The sequence below is a fragment of the Bos grunniens genome, chromosome 5, assembly GCF_055505025.1.
Source record: "Bos grunniens cultivar Pamir isolate PY7600 chromosome 5, Bosgru_T2T1.0, whole genome shotgun sequence".
Classification (NCBI taxonomy): Eukaryota; Metazoa; Chordata; class Mammalia; order Artiodactyla; family Bovidae; genus Bos; species Bos grunniens.
The window spans coordinates 56,553,732-56,570,976 of record NC_141169.1 but is presented as its reverse complement, the minus strand read 5'-3'; the positions used below and the strand labels follow the sequence as shown (position 1 = coordinate 56,570,976).

The 17,245-nt window shown below is 54.9% G+C and overlaps 3 protein-coding genes across 5 annotated transcripts; 1 reads left to right on the top strand and 2 right to left on the bottom strand.

Moving 5' to 3' along the window:
• Positions 1-749: 749 nt before the first annotated feature.
• Positions 750-5,385, top strand: MARCHF9 (membrane associated ring-CH-type finger 9). 2 transcript variants are annotated; one of them, XM_086400300.1, is made up of 4 exons: positions 750-1,246; positions 2,277-2,432; positions 3,110-3,302; positions 3,592-5,385. In XM_086400300.1, the coding sequence occupies exons 1-4, from the start codon at positions 890-892 to the stop codon at positions 3,924-3,926; spliced, it is 1,041 nt and encodes a 346-aa protein (XP_086256426.1). In that variant the 5' UTR covers positions 750-889; the 3' UTR covers positions 3,927-5,385. The 2 variants fall into 2 exon arrangements, with proteins under 2 accessions (XP_086256426.1, XP_086256427.1); XM_086400301.1 differs by lacking the exon at positions 3,110-3,302 and having other exon boundaries at positions 754-1,246.
• A 1,952-nt stretch (positions 5,386-7,337) lies between these two features.
• CYP27B1 (cytochrome P450 family 27 subfamily B member 1) lies at positions 7,338-12,498 on the bottom strand. The gene is made up of 9 exons (XM_086400286.1): positions 12,193-12,498; positions 11,405-11,595; positions 10,705-10,907; positions 10,423-10,623; positions 9,898-10,073; positions 9,519-9,691; positions 9,241-9,319; positions 8,771-8,968; positions 7,338-8,220 (listed from the first exon to the last, which is right to left on the bottom strand). The coding sequence occupies exons 1-9, from the start codon at positions 12,382-12,384 to the stop codon at positions 8,107-8,109; spliced, it is 1,527 nt and encodes a 508-aa protein (XP_086256412.1). The 5' UTR covers positions 12,385-12,498; the 3' UTR covers positions 7,338-8,106.
• Positions 12,499-13,024: 526 nt separating this feature from the next.
• Positions 13,025-17,240, bottom strand: METTL1 (methyltransferase 1, tRNA methylguanosine). 2 transcript variants are annotated; one of them, XM_086400287.1, is made up of 6 exons: positions 17,106-17,240; positions 15,808-16,130; positions 14,861-15,045; positions 14,655-14,768; positions 14,395-14,496; positions 13,025-14,226 (listed from the first exon to the last, which is right to left on the bottom strand). In XM_086400287.1, exons 1-6 carry the CDS (start codon positions 17,216-17,218, stop codon positions 14,071-14,073), a joined length of 993 nt encoding a protein of 330 aa, XP_086256413.1. In that variant the 5' UTR covers positions 17,219-17,240; the 3' UTR covers positions 13,025-14,070. The 2 variants fall into 2 exon arrangements, with proteins under 2 accessions (XP_086256413.1, XP_086256414.1); XM_086400288.1 differs by having other exon boundaries at positions 15,967-16,130.
• Between the last annotated feature and the right edge of the window lie 5 nt (positions 17,241-17,245).

Sequence of the window (17,245 nt, the reverse complement as noted above, 5' to 3'; positions counted from 1 at the left end):
ACTTTTCAGTCTTTTGTGTAAAAGTGTTTATTGCTTGAGCCCATGTCTTGCTCACTCACCTCGGACCCTTGTTTAGCTTGCTTTCTTTGCACACTCCCTTTTGCACAAGCCTCTCCCTCCCTGGTGCACCTGCGTCTGTGACCACTCACCTTCCATCCTCACCCGCTCCCCCCCCCACCCCCATTCACACACCTAATCTCTAACCCGTGTGCACATCCCCCTTCCTTGGCCACTCCCCTCCCTCCACCCTCCCCCGGGTTCGCACACTCGCCCCCGCCTCTGGGGACACCTGCTCGTGCGGGGCAGGGCGGGGATGCGCAGCCGCGGCCACTTCTCCTCGTCTCCCCCTCCCCGCCCCGCCCCTCCCTCCATCCCTCACCGGCTCCCCGGCTCCCGCCCCTCCCGCCCCGCCCGCCCGCCGCTCCGGGGGGGTCTCCGCCGCCGCCGCCGCCGGAAGGAGCCGCCATTTGCCACCGCCGAGCGCACGGGCCGAGCCGGAGCCGGAGCCGGAGCGGGACTGGGGCCAGGAGGACGGCGATGGGGGGCGGCCCCGGCGCAGGAAGACCGGGGCTCGTAACCCCGGGGGCCCGGCCCGCTCCGGACCCGGACCCGCGGGGCGCGGCACCCTGAGCCCACCCCCACCCCGCCCCCTGCCCCGGCCATGGCTGCCCGCCCCGCCGCCCCCGGGCCGCCAGCCCTCTCGGCCCCGCAAACCCCGGAGTCCCGGCGGTGGCAGCAGTGAACGGCTCTCGCAGGCCCCGTAGACCCCAGCCGGGCTTGGCTCTCTAGCGCGCGCCCCCTTCCCGGCCTTGTCCTCTCCCTTCCCCCCGCCGCCCGAGAGCCCCCCTTGCACGCCGCCCCCCGCCCCCCGCCCCCCGGCGCCCGGACGATGCTCAAGTCTCGGCTCCGCATGTTCCTGAACGAGCTGAAGCTGCTGGTGCTGACGGGCGGGGGGCGGCCCCGGGCCGAGCCGCAGCCCCGGGGGGGCGGGGGAGACGGCTGCGGCTGGGCGCCCTTCGCCGGCTGCTCGGCCCGGGACGGCGACGGAGACGAAGAGGAGTACTACGGGTCAGAGCCGAGAGCCCGGGGCCTGGCCGGCGACAAGGAGCCGCGGGCCGGACCCCCGCCGCCGCACGCGCCGCCGCCGCCGCCCCCGGGCGCTCTGGACGCCCTGTCGCTCAGCAGCAGCCTGGACAGCGGGCTCCGAACCCCTCAGTGCCGAATCTGCTTCCAAGGCCCTGAGCAGGTCAGGCCTGGGCACCCGGCGGGGCGGGGAGGGGTTGGGGCGCGCACCTGGGGCGCCCGGAGAGACCGGGAGCAGGGGGCGGGGCCTGAGGAGGCTGGGCGGGACCCAGGGACCTGGGGTGGAAATGGAGTGAGGTTGAGGGGCTTGGCTGGAGACTTCAGGGCGCGGATTTGGGGTGGAGGCGGATCAGGGGTCTCCAGGAAGGGGTGGGGCTTTCTCCTGGGAGGGCCCCAAATCCTTCTCGCGGCTTAACCGAGACAGCCTTTCTCCCCCACTTCTCTCACCCCAGGGTCTCTGTAGGCTGAGGGCTGGGAGGTGGGCAGACAGGAGAATGCTTCTGTTTCTACCTTGAACGGAGGCGCCCAGCCGGTGCCCTCACCTGCCTCAGTAGTTCTCTCCGTGGGGCACTTTTCTTCACTTCCCATTCCACAACTTTCTTTCTCATTCCAAAGAATATTCTTTGTTTAAATGTTATGGACAAAGTTGTCCCGGGATAGTACCAAGGGGGTGTCTCTTCCTGTCTTGAGAAATTACTTTGATTAAAGGGGAACAGCTTCCACTCCCAACCTTAGGATATCTTCCTTTCAGATTCTTGGAACCTGAGGACTGTAACCTATCCCAGTCGCACCACATCTGTGAAACACTTTACAGTGATGGAATGGGTTAGGAAGGCATGGCTCAGAAGCTCGCACTTCTGTTTCTCCAGATCCTAAGGAGTGGCTTAAGGAGCACCCTCCTCAAACTCTAGTAACAGAGAAGACCCAGTATTTACCAGCCAACTACCCCCTCCCCGTCCCTTCTCTGGTCTCTTCTATTGGGTCCAGGAAGTTTACCTTGAACTCTAAATTTTTTTTCTTTTGGGCTTGTAGCCTTAGCGTCTTGCTTTGTTTTGGTTGAAAGGCCTGATTTTTATTTATTTATTTATTTTTAAGGTAGGAGACACCTGGAGAAGAGGTTTCTCTCTCTCGAGTGGAGAGGACTGTGGTCGGGTGGCGATAGCTGACAGGGACTCTCCTTACTCTTCCACCAGGGGGAGCTCCTGAGCCCCTGCCGCTGCGACGGCTCAGTGCGCTGCACTCACCAGCCCTGCCTCATCCGCTGGATCAGCGAGAGGGGCTCCTGGAGCTGTGAGCTCTGCTACTTCAAGTACCAGGTCCTGGCAATCAGCACCAAGAACCCCTTGCAGGTGAAGTATAAGGGGAGCACTCTGAGACTGGGGCAAGGGCCTTTCAGCAGTTAGAATCAGGGACCCTCCAGGCAGCTTATTTCATCCATTTACTCTTGCTTCAAAGTCACCCTCTCCTCCATTATCATAATCTCCTGTCTATAAATATCTCCCTTCCTTCGTTTACTCACAAAGACATTTATTGGGTGCCACCTGTGTGCCAGGCCTTGGGACAACAAAAGAGGAAAAGGCAGTGGCGCTGCTGTTACTGCTAGAATCATACATGTAGAGTGATCTATGTGTCAAGTTCTTGGTGTGTATTAACTCTTTTAATCCTAATAATTATGTACCATTAGTATCTACATTTTAAGTCAGTGAGGACATTGATGCACAAGTAAATTTAAAACTTGCCCGAAGTTACTCAGCCAGAAAGTGAGTAAGGATTTGGAATTCAGATCCTAGATGATCTGATTTCAGAGCAGTGGTCTGTCATGCCTTTCTAAAATAAGACAGGAAATGGTCTCAAATAATATAAGAAGTGCCACATTCTAGACTTGATCAAGGCACAGAGAAGACAGATTATTAGTCCTACCTGAAGCATTTCAGGAAGGCTCCTGGTGCATCCTCCTAATAAGGGCAACCCTAACCTGGCTTTCCATCTCTTTCTGTGACTTTTTGGAGCCTTTTCTCCCATACAGTGGCAGGCCATCTCCCTGACGGTCATCGAGAAGGTCCAGATTGCAGCCATAGTTCTGGGCTCACTCTTCCTCGTCGCCAGCATCTCCTGGCTCATTTGGTCCTCACTTAGCCCTTCAGCCAAGTGGCAACGGCAAGATCTGCTCTTTCAGATCTGCTATGGCATGTACGGCTTCATGGATGTCGTCTGCATAGGTGAGGGCACCTCTCTCTCACCTGCCCAGCATCTTCCTCCAACTGACACACATCACTTTCCCTGCCCATTCCCTCAGTTTCATGGCCACGTTTTCTACCACTGAGAACCTTTAGGGCAATCCTGGTGTCTCTCCCTTCCCTGCTTCTCCAGGCCCTTTGCAACCCTATCTCCGCCCCCCTGGAGAAATGTTGGCTTAAGTACCTCTGGTCTAGGTCTGGGCAGCATTGACTCTGGACTTCTTTTTTTTTTTTTTTTTTTTGACTCTGGACTTCTTATCCTCTTGCTCAGGCCTCATCGTCCATGAAGGCTCCTCCGTCTACCGTATCTTCAAGCGCTGGCAGGCAGTAAACCAGCAGTGGAAGGTCCTGAATTATGACAAGACCAAGGACATAGGAGGAGATGCAGGGGGAGGGACGGCAGGGAAGCCGGGCCCCAGGACCTCACGGACGGGCCCCCCTACTGGGGCCACCAGCCGCCCCCCGGCTGCCCAGCGCATGCGGACGCTCTTGCCTCAGCGCTGTGGCTACACAATCCTGCATCTCCTTGGACAGCTGCGGCCACCAGATGCCCGTTCCAGTTCCAATTCTGGCCGTGAGGTTGTCATGAGGGTCACCACGGTCTGAGCTGAACTCCAGGAGTGGGGATGTTGAGTCAGTGCATCGGCCAGAGATAAGCTGTCATGGCTGCTGGAGGTACCACCTGGACAAGGTGTTTGGGGCACACTGCCTCCACCAATGAGGATCTCTGTGGACAGCTTCAAGCTGGAGACATTGTCTGGCCTCTACTGCCCACTGGGTAGAGACACCTGGATACATTCCAGCCCCCACTGACAGCCCCTCACACTCATCCTGGGGCAGCCAGTGGGTAGGTGGGGAGAGCATCATTTCTTCCCTAGAGAACCGTCCTTACCTCAGCTCCTAGGGCCTCCAGCCCCCCAGCTCCACTATGGTGACTTGGTGAAGGGGGACCAGTGCCAGAAGAAAGGGGCTGTAGACCCCCCCATTCCCTACCCCATGGCCATAGGGCAGCTGGCAATAAGACTAGTATACATTGACCTCCCGTTCCCTGCATGAGGGCGGGGGTACTTCCCTGTGCTCCACCCCCCCATTGCATGGGGGGAGGGGCATAAAGAATCATTTATATGCACTTGGAGACTCCTTTCTCATCTGGGGGTTTTCTGGAGGTTTGGGAGGTGTGGGGAAGTTTCTCTGCAGAGGTTGCAAATCCCAAATGCAGCAGAGGTTTCTGAGTTGGAGGTGTAACTCCCACTTGGTGGTGAATAATTCACATTGGCTGCTAGGTGGCAGCGCTCAGAAGCATCTCAGGGGTGGACCTGACACCTGGGTGTTTTGTGATTTGGAAAAAAAGTCTCCCCACCGTGGTTTTCCTGTCTACCTCATAGGGCTGGATTGAGGATAAATGAGGGACAGGTTGAATGCCATTGTAGGGAAAATCAGTGATGGCATAAAAAGATTTCTAGACTAGTTCATGGTGCATTTATTTCAAATAATAGCTGATTTACAAATTCCAAAATGTTTTTCAACTGGAGTTACACAGAGTCTTGGAAATTTGTGTTAAGTATCATAATAGATACGGAAAATTTGAGGGGAAATAGACATTGCAAATGTGAAGGATGGTGGTTATTTGCAAGAATGAGAGCTCCTCCAATCCCCTAAACATTGGGGGCTGGAGCAGTCCTTGTTCAGGGAATCTTGCAGGTTCTATCAATCCCTACTAGGTAACGTGCTCACCAGGAGAAGTGGTGTGAAGTGAATTTGGACTCTTTTGGAGTGAGACAGACAGACTTTCCCAGGGTTATGAGTCTCCAGCCCTAGTTTAAGCTCCCTTGTTCAGGGCCACAGGTCTGATCTTGGTGTGCCCCAGCTAGTTGATATTAACTGGAAGATCTTGTGCTTGGAGGCAGGCACGTAGAGGGCTGAAAAAGGTTTGGGAAGGACTGATGAAGATGCCAGCATGATGCCTGGTCCCTTTCTCTTGCGGCCTTGGGGCTATGTGTTATATGAAGGATGGTGTCTTTTACGTGAACTATTCATCAGCAATTAAAATAATTACTTCATAACATTGCTTAAGTCAGATCCAGAGACCTCTCCTATTATTGGTCCTCCTCTCAGGGAAGGCTCTGCTTTGTCTTCTCCCTGGGGGTGTTTTGGGAATGTTTCTCTATTAAAGGTCACATATGCTTGCCCAGGAAATGGTCCTCCCCAATCCCTCTCCAAAAGGGGTCTCAGCCGCTGTCCATGGTGCTGGCACCCAGACTCGCTTGGGAATATAGGAATCAAAGCTGTACTTGGGTGTGAGTAACCTGGAAGTGTTGAAGTGTATCACCTCCAACCTCAGAGGGGATTCAAGTGAAGAGAAAACAGGCTGAGCCCTATCCCCCCGCCCCAACTTTTCCAGTGGGAAATAGTTTCCCCAGAAAGATAACCTTCCACATTCTCCACCTGGGGACACAGAAGGACCAGACTTCACTGATTTGCCTTTCACAGACTAGCTGGTGAGAACCAGAAGGGAGACAGCAAAACTAAGTGACTCCTAGTTCTTATCCAAGTAGATAGGGTTTAGGTAGGTATGACACAGGTGGGGTTTCCTGTGCCAAGCCTGAGCTTTCCCCCTTGATGGCCCCACATAAAGGCTTAGATATAACCAAGAATATAGGCACTTAATGTACAAGCACACTGTCCATTTCCGTGCTGGGTCCTAAAACAGGGCTAAGTGAGACAGCATTTTCCCCTCCCCTTCAGGACCATTGGAGGTATAGGTATGGAGGTTGGGACTGGCAATCTATATTGTCCTCTCTCCTTTTTCCACCTTTAAAGGATTATTGTCCAGGAAAGGGTCAGAAGGTCTGCTGCCCTTCTCAAGTGAGCAGGCCTACTTTCCCATGAGGAGTGTGAATGTGAAAAATCTTGACCACTGATTCCAGGGGAAAGGGTCTGAGAGGAAGTGGGGAGTTACTCTCCCTCTAAGCTCAGAACTGCCCCAAATCAGGTCACTTAGGTTCAAGTTGAGCTAGTGATAGTGAGTAGGGTTAGAGACTGAGAACACAGCTGAGAAGGAGCTGAGAGGAGGAGCAGTAAAAGCACTAAACCTTGGTCTTTGAACAGGGTTGGGGGTATACCCTTACCCCTCTGTAGATCTTAACATAAATAGATAACCCCCAGAAGGCTAGTGGCTAATGGAGTTTCTGTGGAAGGGAGCCATGTCTAGGGCAGGGGCTGAGGTAGTGAGAGGAGGAGGAAGTGTGAAGTGAAATCTCCGTCTCCATCTGCTAATTGGAATGGAGGGGAGCAGGAAGAAGGAGGACAAGTCCTGACATGGGGTGGGTAAGCTAGGCTACAAAAGGCGCTGCAGGGAAGGTGCTGAGAGATTTATTTGTATGGAAGATGAGTTAATCTATATACATTACGAGTAGAGAACTGAGTCCAGCCTCTGGGGGGGCCAGAGAGTGCTGACTCAGGGGAACAGGGACTCTTGCGGCCCACTCCTCTTCTGCTTTGGTGCCCTAGGGCTTCTAGCCACCCTCACACTTGGCGTTCATCCTCTCTGACATCACCTCTCTGTCTGTATCCTTATCTTTCTCTGAAGGAAATTACCTTGGAGCAACATCTCTAAAGAGGGCAGAGTGGCCATGCTAAGGTGTCCTTTTAGTCCTGGCAGTCCAGGTTCCAAAAGCACTCATCTACCAGACAGTCAACCATCTCTGCAAGTCCCTCCCCACCCCTTTTAACAGCCTAGCCCTTGAAGCTACTTTTCAACACTACCCTTCCTCAATCTCTTACAGGCAGCCAGACTTGGCTGTTCCCACAGATAGAAATGTGTCTGGGTTTGTGATGCAAACCTTTCTCCCAAGTATCTAGACCTCCCATTGTTATGGAGGCAGTGGGGGCGGGGCGGGGGGCCCTGCGGGTGGTCACTTCAGGGACCTGAGAAACCAAAGTAGGGAATCTGGGTCAAGGTCTTACCTCCAGGTCTTTGTAGGAAGTGAGGGAAATAAGTCAGTCAAAAGTCAAGGATGGAACATTCAAAGCAATTTTTTAATTTGAAAACAGTATTTAAAAAACTTCAATATGTAAAAGGAGGACTTCGGTCCAAAGACATCTCTGCCTGGGATCTAAGTGGTGGGGCAAGCAAACTTAATAGTGACCAGAGAGCCAAGGAGAGCTTTTAAAAAAATCATAACCCAGGTGAGGATAGACTCACCTTGCTAGGGGCAAGATGAGGAAGAAGCAGAGTAGACAGAGCCTGGTAAGCTGCTTGTCCCTTCTGCCACATCATCCAGATAGAATCTGAGAGTCTACATGGTGTTCCAGTCAGGGACAGGCCCTGGCAAGGTGTATGAAGACAGAATAAGGCTTCATCCTTCCTCTCAAAGAGCTCACAGGCAACAACAGAGGATCAACCAGGGGCAGACCAGATACACACACAGCTCAGGCTATGGCAAGTGCTTAGCCAGCAGCATCGGTAAACACTGTGAAGCTCCAAAAGGCCAGTGGTTGAATTCTCCGTCAGGCCACCCAGCATGATTAGTTAAAATTGAAGTTGGCCCTTGAAGGACGCATATGATATGACTAGAAGGGCTAAGCAGGTTAATGGGTCATGGTTTTCTCAAGGCTTGCTGGGTCAGGCCAGGTACATACTTCCTACGTCGGTCAGGGCTGCTTCAAGCACTTTGCTATGGTCTCTCTAACCAGACAGACTGCAGAGAAACATACATCTCTTGGTCTCATGCCTAATAAACCCCTATGATGAGAGAAACAGTAATGACAGTCTGCTTCCACCATATTATCTGTCCACAAACTGTAGGTTGATGCTTCTCTCAGGTACCAGGACAGTCCGGGTCATTGGTCTGACAGGGGCAGAACCTGGCTCAGGTTGTACCTCAAAGTGGATCAAGATCTGGAAAGGGAGGAAGAAGGCTATCACTATGGAGGGGTCTACAATGGTGGGCTTGATTGGTAATAGGCATTATTAGTGTTAGGATGGTCAGTGTTGGAATGGCGCCTGTGGCTACTAGGGGATGTCTTAGTCAATGAGGGTAAGAGATTATGGTAGGGAAAAAGATAGTCCAAAAACCCTCACCCTCCAGGCCTGTGATGGGACTGACATATTTCAGAGGATTAGGTCTCCCAAGTCTTATATATTTCCATATGCCTATCAGGAGGGCTTCCCAGGTGGCTCAGTGGTAAAGAATCCACTTGCCAAGTAGGAGATGTGGGTTCAGTCCCTGGGTCAGAAAGATCCCCTGGAGAAGGAAATGGCAACCCACTCTAGGATTCTTGCCTGAGGAATCCCATGGACAGAGGAACCTGGTGGGCTACAGTCTATGGGGTTGCAGAGTCAGAGATGACTGAGTGACTGAACAACAATAAAAAATGACTATCAGAAGGAGAGATCATGGCTTTAGAGCTCTCTGCTCTGGGGAAGGTAGAAGATCTAGATCACTCACCTGGGCCAAGGCCATTTGCAGCTCAAGCTCTGCCAGGCGTCTCCCCACGCAGCTGCGCTTGCCAAAGCCGAAGGGGAGAGATGCAAATGGGTGGGGAGCTGGACCTTCCCCTAGCCAGCGAGCTGGACGAAAAGAATTTGGTTCTGGGAACTGGGCAGGGTCCCTTGAAGTGGCATAGTGACACAGAGTGACCAGCGTCTGGTGAGGGAGGAAAACAAACTTGTCAATTTTGGCCCAGGAATGCCAGGAGGGTGGTAGAGAACAGGACCTATGGATAGGGAGGAAGGCAGGTTCTGGTTGACTGTGATTCGGAAGTTTTCCGGAGCTACTTTTCTCTACTGCCCCATTATAACCCAGAGAGGCACCCAGGCCAAGGAAAGGGTTTGAAGGGCTTATGGAGAGTATCTGAGAACAGGACCAGTCCCAAGGTAGGGATGGCTTAGCAGGAGGGGCCCATAGGCTCTACTCACATTTTTGGGGATGATATATTCACCCACACAAATGTCTCTGTCTGGGACACGGGAATTTCCAGGTACCACAGGGTACAGTCTGGATGGCAGAGCACAAAAGGGAGACAACAAGGTGAAGCACGGGCTATAGCCCTCTCCTGCCACCCAAATTCCACACCCATTCTTGGCCAAGGGTAGAGTACCATTTTCCTGCATCCCCTCTCCCAACTCCCACCCGCTGTATGCTTCCCCAGCCTTCCCCCAGCATTTTCTCTAGTTTTCCTCTCCTGCCCCTTCACCTTAGCACTTCCTTGACCACGGCCTTCAGCAGGGGCAGCTGGGACAGAGCAGTGGCTGAGGGTTGGGTACTGGAGCCGGGGCCCAAGGCAGCTGTGATCTCAGCATGGAGTGCTGTCTGGATTTCGGGGTGCCGGGAGAGTTCATACAGAGCCCAGGAGAGAGTGTTGGACACCTGCGGGGACAGGGGGAAGCGTTAGAGGTGTTGAGAGTGGGGACCCAGCATAGGGGGCAGGATATGAGGCAGTCTGGACCCCAGGAGGTGCTAAGCCAAGCTGGCCTAGAGGACCACAGTGGGTTTCCAGCGGCAGGGAAATAGCCCCAAGATGGAGGAGGTTAAGCTATGAAAGTGGGGCTCCCAACACAGAGGGAGAACCTCACCGTGTCCACCCCAGCGAGAAGCAGCTCCGTCACATTCCCCAGGATGGACGCGGCAGGCAACTCTTTCTGGAGCAAGAAGTAGGTCAGGTGTGCCCCAGGTCCCATGTCCTCCTCAGACTTCTCAGACTGGTTCCTCATGGCTACCTCAGCCTCTCGCTGCTCTACATGCTGCTGGGCTGTGCGGACGGGGACAAGGTGTTCCTCACCACCTGGGAACAGCTTTATGTTCCCCCATCCCCACTTCATTTCTGTGCCTTGCTGTGCGTGTGCCTGCTAAGTCGCTTCAGTTATGTCCCTGACTCTTTGTGACCCCAGGGACTATATCCCGCCAGCTCCTCTGTCCATAGGGATTCTCCAGGCAAGAATACTGGAGTGGGCTGCCATGCCCTTTTCCAGGGAATCTTCCCGACCCAGGAATCGAACCTTCATCTCTTATGTCTCCTGCACTGGCAGACGGATTCTTTACCACTAGCGCCACCTGGAAAGCCCAGCCCACCCGGGAAGCCCAACCCGTCTGTGCATTACCGAATGCAAACATCTGGTCCCAGTCTCGGCAGAGGCGGTCCCAGGGTCCGGGCACGACGCGGTGCAGCCAGCTGGGCATCGCCATGGTCAAGAGCGTGGACACGAACACCGAGCCGACCGCGCGGATGAAGGTCTCTGTGTCTGGGGGCACCTCTGCCTCCAGGCAGCCGAGGCGGGAGCCCAGCAGCACCGCAGCAATGCCTGGCCGGGAGGGGGCGCTGTCAGGGCACCTCGAGACCTGGCCCAGGTGCCTCTTACGCGTGTTCCAGTCCTGGGACTCACCTTCCAGTCCAAACTTGTAAAACTCTCCCGCCACGTCTCGAACCAGGGAGGGCGGCCCAGCGCCCAGTCCTCGCTGGCGCCGCAGTCGCCTCACAAGGTCACGCACCACGCCGTGTAGGGTCCCGGCATAGCGGGCGGCCGCTTGAGGCCGGAGGAGCAGCGGGGCCAGGAGGCTGCGAAGCCTCTGCCATTCTTCCCCTTCCCTGTGCGGGGGTGCGGAGAGGGGGCGCATCAGGGCAGACGGTGGTGTGGAGAGGCGACCCGACGGGGCTAGTGGCGCTGGAGATGGAGCGTGTCGGGCTGGGGTGGCCAGGAGAGGGATAGCGTCTTCTCCCTCAGGAGAACAGAAACCTGATCCTGCCGGCACCCGCTTTCCTTCCCCCCTCCTCATTACTCATTTCCTGCCCCGGAGGGGCCTGGGTTCCTGGGTAAGCTGAGTCACAGAATCTTCCTTTGCATCTAGATCCTGGTGCCTCAGCCCCTTCCGCGAGTCCCCAAGATTCCGGCTTCAAAAGATAAAGAGGTGAACAAGCACGAGAGCCGGGCTCCACCTGAGCTTGAGCGAAACGGACTGGGGTGGGAACCTCGATTTGCCAGAAGGTTGGGGAGAACGACCTCCACCTCCCCAGACTGTCTCCAGACCGGGCCGCAAGGGAGGAAAGCAGCTGGACGTCGGGGGCTTTGGGGCCAGAGGACTCACGCGGTGAGCAATCCGCAAGCCCGCTGGCGGCGGCGACGGTGCTCAGTCCAGGGTGAGAAGCTGCAGCGTTCGGGCCGGGGTCCCTCCTGTCGTAGAAGCTGCTCGACGAGCGTAGGGGCCGCCAGGTACACGGTGCGCACCGTCCCGAAGCTGGCCAACCACACCGGCCCGAAGCGCGCGGCGCCCTGCACCTGGGAGAATGCGAGCGGCGGACCTGGAGATCCGGGCCGGGAGGTCCCGGCTTGGCCTGCGCCAACTCCAAGGGCGCTGTTTCGGGTATGAAAAGGGGAGCTTCTGCTCCCAAGTGGTGTATGGCTCTGATGCTGCAAACCCCTCTCCTTTCCCTCACTCCCCATCCCTAGTAAGTCTGGGTGTGATGGGCAAAACGGAGAAGCTGGGCGCAAAGCTGACTTTCAGCACCTCTCTTTCACCACCTGGGCGGATAAATCCCTAAAGTCTCCTCCCGTGGACTGTTCATCTTAGGACGAGCCCCTCCTGAAGGTATAGGAGCGTACTAGCTTTAAGAGAGTCCCGCCTCCCGCGCACTTGTTCTGGATCTGCGAGCCTCCAGACGCCTGCATCGCGAGAAGGGGCGTTTTGAACGCACTCCTCCGCGGGGTATCCAGAGGACTCCGCGTCTCGGGAGCCACCGGCCCCAGTCCCAACTTCGTCTTTTCCGTAACGCATGGGCATCCGTTCCCACCGGCCCTCCTTGCTACGTTCGGCACTAGGGTTTGTGGAAGCCAACCTCCCCAGCTTTCAGTCGTGGGAACGGCGCCCCATTCTACCTGCAGCTCGTGTAGCCGTGACAGCCCCCCTTTGCAGAAAAGCTCCGCAAGGAAGCCGGGCGTGGAGGGGCCTGGGATGTCCGCCAAAACCCGGGGCGCTGAGTCGGAGCCTCTGGAGCCCAGTGAGGCGCCCAGCTCAGGACAGCGGACGCGATGGAACACTCTGGATGCGAATTTGAGGGTCTGGGTCATGGTCTGGCTCCGGAACCCACCAAAGCTCGCTCCTCCAGAGCATCTTGCCCGGCCTCTATTTAACTCTTGGGCGCGGTAGTGGCGACGCCCCCTCCCCGAGCTCCTCAGCCAATCCTCTCTCCTGAGTGGTCAATGCTGGGGATTAGCACCCAGAAACAGCAGGCGGGGCTGGAGCGGCCAAGGCAGCTCCCTTGGGTCTCATGTTACCATGACCCTCTGGGGAGGCGAGGCTTGCCTCAGTTTCTCCTGGGCTGGTGCCCTAGTCCATCAGCCTAAAGATCTCTTCCTCAGAAAGTCTATTTGGTGAGGTTTAGTTGACCAAGATACAGACTCGGTCTCTGGTGTTCCCACCACTTCCCCAGGGAGCTCGGCCCGCTCCACCACCACTACCACCATCCCCGCCCCCCCGGGGCCCTCCTCAGGAATTCCCCGACCTCCAGCTCCTCAAGGAGTTAAGAGCCGGAAGAGGCACAGCTGGAGCTCTCCTCAGATTCTTGCCTCTTAGGGCTGCACATTTTCTGTACCTGAGCAGAATTTTTCTGCACTGCCACATGGCTCCCCCTGCCCCTATCCCTGCGACGGCCGCCGCCCCCTTCCCCGCCCCGCTCCCAACTGGACAGAGGACAGGTGGGATCATGGGTTAAAATGGTTTCAGGAGCCTTCATTTTTATTCCTTGAGGAGACGGGGTTGGTCTTTTGGGTCAACAAGCCCTGTCCTACCAGCCATAGGAATATGAGACTTGAGGAGCAGAAATGAAGAAACTTATTGCAAACTAGAAAAGTTGAGAGATTTTTCTGGGCTCGTGGACAGAACAAGGGCTCTCAGGTACAGAAAAGGTGCAGCCCAATGAGGCAAGAATCTGAGAGCTCCAGCTGTGCCTCTTCTGCCTCTTACTCTTTGAGGAGCTAGAGTTCTGACTCTCCAGCTGACGCAGTCTCCTGTGTGTGTGTGGGGGGGGGGGGGGGCGGTTCTAGTCAGCAGCCCCTTTCCACTTTTAGCCTCAGAATCCTCCCCAGTTCAGCTCTTTGCTCCTTACTCCCGCCCCCCTCCCTCCCCAAGCAGGTTCAGCGCTAGTCAGTCAGCTCTGAAATTAAAGCAAAGGTCAACAGGAGAAGGCAGGGGGTCTCCACCACCACACCCAGGATCTCCAAAGACAGCAAGAACAAAGGGAACACGAATTCCCCAGGTCAAGTCTTAGGCAGGGAGAGGATGGGAGTGATACACACTCTAGCCTTTCCTCAAAAACATAGCATGTTATGTGCACACACATACATGTTACCCTCAGAACCATAAAGCAAACATGAGCAGGCAGGTGATCTGAGTCTAGCAGGCAGTGTAGATGGACAGTGGAGAACTGCATTCCTCACTCCAGCTGAGAAGGAGAGCTCCTAGGAGAAGGGAGTGCTAAGGAAGAGCAAGTCTCCACTTCTTTCCAAGGATCCCTTCTGGTCCAAGGTCTTTTGACCTTCCCAGTCAGCTGCTTTGGGTTTCTGCTGCCACTGGAAGGGCAAGAAGGTAAGAGGCGTCTGGGGCAGTCCTGAACTCCAGGGTCCTGCCCTGGGCAGCTCTTCAACTTGAGAGACTGCTGCCTGCTCTCTCTGTAGCGGGCTCGGCTGGGAAGGTCCAAGGGCCTGATCTCCTTTCCAGTCCCCCAAATATGGGGTTCCACTAAGGCAAAGGCAAAGTCAGTGACCAGGAGGGGTAGGAGTGGGAGTCACTGCCGGGAGGGCGGGATCCTGTATTCTTCGGAAGATGGCTGGGAAGTTCTTTCCTCCATTGCGTAGAACTTTCTTTCCCTCCTCGGTTGAGGTGCCCAGATGTCCCACAATGGGGTCTTCACTCTGGGAGAAGGAAGGGTCCAGTAAGTCCTCGCCCATCTTTCAGATTGCCCTGGTCCCTAGACATTCATCCCATCCTCTGGGCATTAAGCTGGATTCAAAGAAGACAGAACCACTCTGGCAAGGATCTTTCCGTAACTCTCCACAGTTTCTCTTAGGCTCCCTACTTACCAGCTCCTCCAGAGGCACACGCTCAAACAAGGGGTGCCCTTCAAAGTGGGTGCACATCCACTCATGCAGCTCCAGCACGTCAGTTATGGTGTACACCAGCCCCTGCACAGGCAAAGTCACTCTGGAGGGGGCGCTGCGAGCGGTCGAGCAGCAGGGTGATGGGGATGGTGGTGAGCCCCCAACAAACCCCCACTGAATTCTCGGTTGGAAGGCCCCTTATTAGACCCCTCACCCCGTCCTCCCTCCTGCTCTCGACTCACCCCAACTCTCAGCACGTAGGCATATTCTGCCAGCAGTGTGGGACTGATGATTCGCCACTTGTGCTTTGTCCGCTTGAAATGTGGGTCAGGGAAGAGGAAGAACATCTTTGTCAGCTGTGAGACAGATGAGCACCAACAGGATGGTGAGAGCCTGGCCTCCACACCCCACCTGCTTACCAGCCTAACCCCCTGGGGCCCGGCCCCACCTGGCCCTTGTGGAAGAAGTTAGGAAGGTGCTTCATGGCATTGCTGCGGAGACAGGCGATGTTCTGGAAACCACCTCCAGGAGCGGCTCGCAGGGCCCGGATCCGGTCTTGTACATAGTCTGAGACTTTCACCCGGATCTCCAGACCCAGAATCAGCGTGTCTGGGAACAGCGGTGACAGTTCCACTGGACACAGAAATAAAATCAACCTCATCCTTACAGGATGTACAGCGGGGTCAACATGGGAAAGGAAGCCTCAATCAGCAATTACCCAAATCAGGAACGGAAAGTGTGGCCAGAGAGCTACCTCTATGGATAGCTCTGTGCTGAAAAGGCTGAGGGACACCCCAAAATTGTCACCAGAACCGGAAGTGGGAAGGCCTGGCAATACACATGTCTTCGCACATGCTTTAAAGTCTTCACAGTGTTTCCACACATTGTCTCACTTAATTCTCATGACATTATGTGGTAAACTGCAAAGATGATAAAACTGAGTGTGGGAAATGGCTGAAGCCACAGAGCTAAGAAGAGGCAGAACTGGAACTTGGAACCGTGGTTTCCCGCCACCAAGTACTATGCTCTTCCTCTCTCTCATGCTGCTATTTCCATGGAAGAGCTCGACATAGAGAAGGAGGTCTAGCATGCATGGCTGGGACAACACAGACGATATAAGAGAAATCTGAAAATAGTATCTTGGAGAAGGAATGAGTTCTGGTGAGGAAGGGGGAAGGGAGAGAGGGGTGGAATCCCCGAGAAAGACAGTTCAGGATCATTGGCCACAGCGACTAATCTCTGACGCTTGTGCTGACCAGCTCACTGACCCGGCACCTGGCAGGTGAAACGGCTCATGTAGGGACCAGAGCCAGAAGCGGGGCCAGACCAAGACAACTCAAGTTCTAAGAGGCTTTGAGGCAGCCCCCTCCCTTCTCCTGGGCGAAGGCCACAGACCCAGAGTAGAGGGAAGGTGGAGGTTCTTCACAACGATGTCACAGCAAGCAGTGTCTGGTCCGAAGGGGAAAGGCCAACTATGGCCCCCAGCAAACCTGCTGAGGTGGCAGAACCTAGGCACTGCCTCTCCTTGCCCCAGAGAGAGGGCCAGAGTGTTACCTAACAGGCCGCCATAGCCACAGCCTATGTCTGCAAACTCCACTTGAGCCTGAGCTCTCTTTTCTTTCTTATCCTTTGGGTCATCATGGCTCTGATTTTGAGGCAGTGGAGCGAAGAACTCTGGGTATAGCTCAGACCAGTCCATGTCCTCTGGTTTCACAGGGCTATCGGAGAGAAGACGAGAGAAATGTGGTTACGCCACTGTGGATGTGGTACTATGTGTGTGGGTGGATGGGTGAGGGTGGGAGATGCATGAGAGGAGGGTTTCTCAAAAATTCTGTAAGAGTGGGCCCTTTGGCCTCTGGGGAGCACAATGGAAACCACCCTTAACCCCCAGTATGAATCATCGGCCTATCATGGGGCCCATGACTGTGATCCGCCTATCTCCCTTTCCAGGGTTGATGTGACTGTGCATCTCTCCTTTCTGGGGTTCAAGTTCCCCTTGTCCCAGAGACTGGCTGCCTAAGGCACTGGGACTTGTCTTTGCTGAAGTTCTCTGCGGGAAGAGGATGGAGTAAGGTGTGGGTGGGGTTGTGTGGAAGTTCCTCTTTTTTTAAAAAAAACTGATTTTATTGGAGTATACTTGATTTACAATGTTGTGTTAGTTTATGCTATAGAGCAAAGTGACTCAGTTACACATATACATATAACCACTCTTTTTAAGAATCTTTTCCCATATAGGTCATTACAGACGATTGAGTAGAGTTCCCTGTGCTATCAGGAGGTCCTTATTAGTTATCTACTTTAGTAGTGTGTACATGTGGATCCCAGGCTCCCAATTTATCCTTTCCTCCAAGTTTGCCTTTTGTTAAATTTCACAGATGAAACTGAAAGATGGAAACTACATTCTTCCTCCATCACTGTAGTCTCAGGAACAATTTCTTTATCTTCCCAGCCTAGCAATCCTACCCAGACATTGGCCAGAACACCACGCCCCCTGCAACCCGCAAACTCCGCCCTCTGCCGAACCTTACCCACCCAGACCCCCGCGCCACCACACACAAAACTGATGTCACCCAGCGATCCTCCCAAGCGTATCCTAAACCCTCCCAACCATTCCAACACGATCGCTTTTCCGGGCTAATCCGAGAAGTCTGCCCTCCTCTCGTTTCCCTGCTCGCCCTGCCTCTCTCACTCACTAGCGCAGCGTATGATCCGCCATGGGGTTGGAGTGAGCCCGCTGCCGATAGTAGCGCTTCTGAGGCTGTGGGGCCTCGGTTCCTGCTGCGTCCCCAGTCTCGGTTCCCGCCATGATGTCCAGAGCGAGTTTCTCTACGGA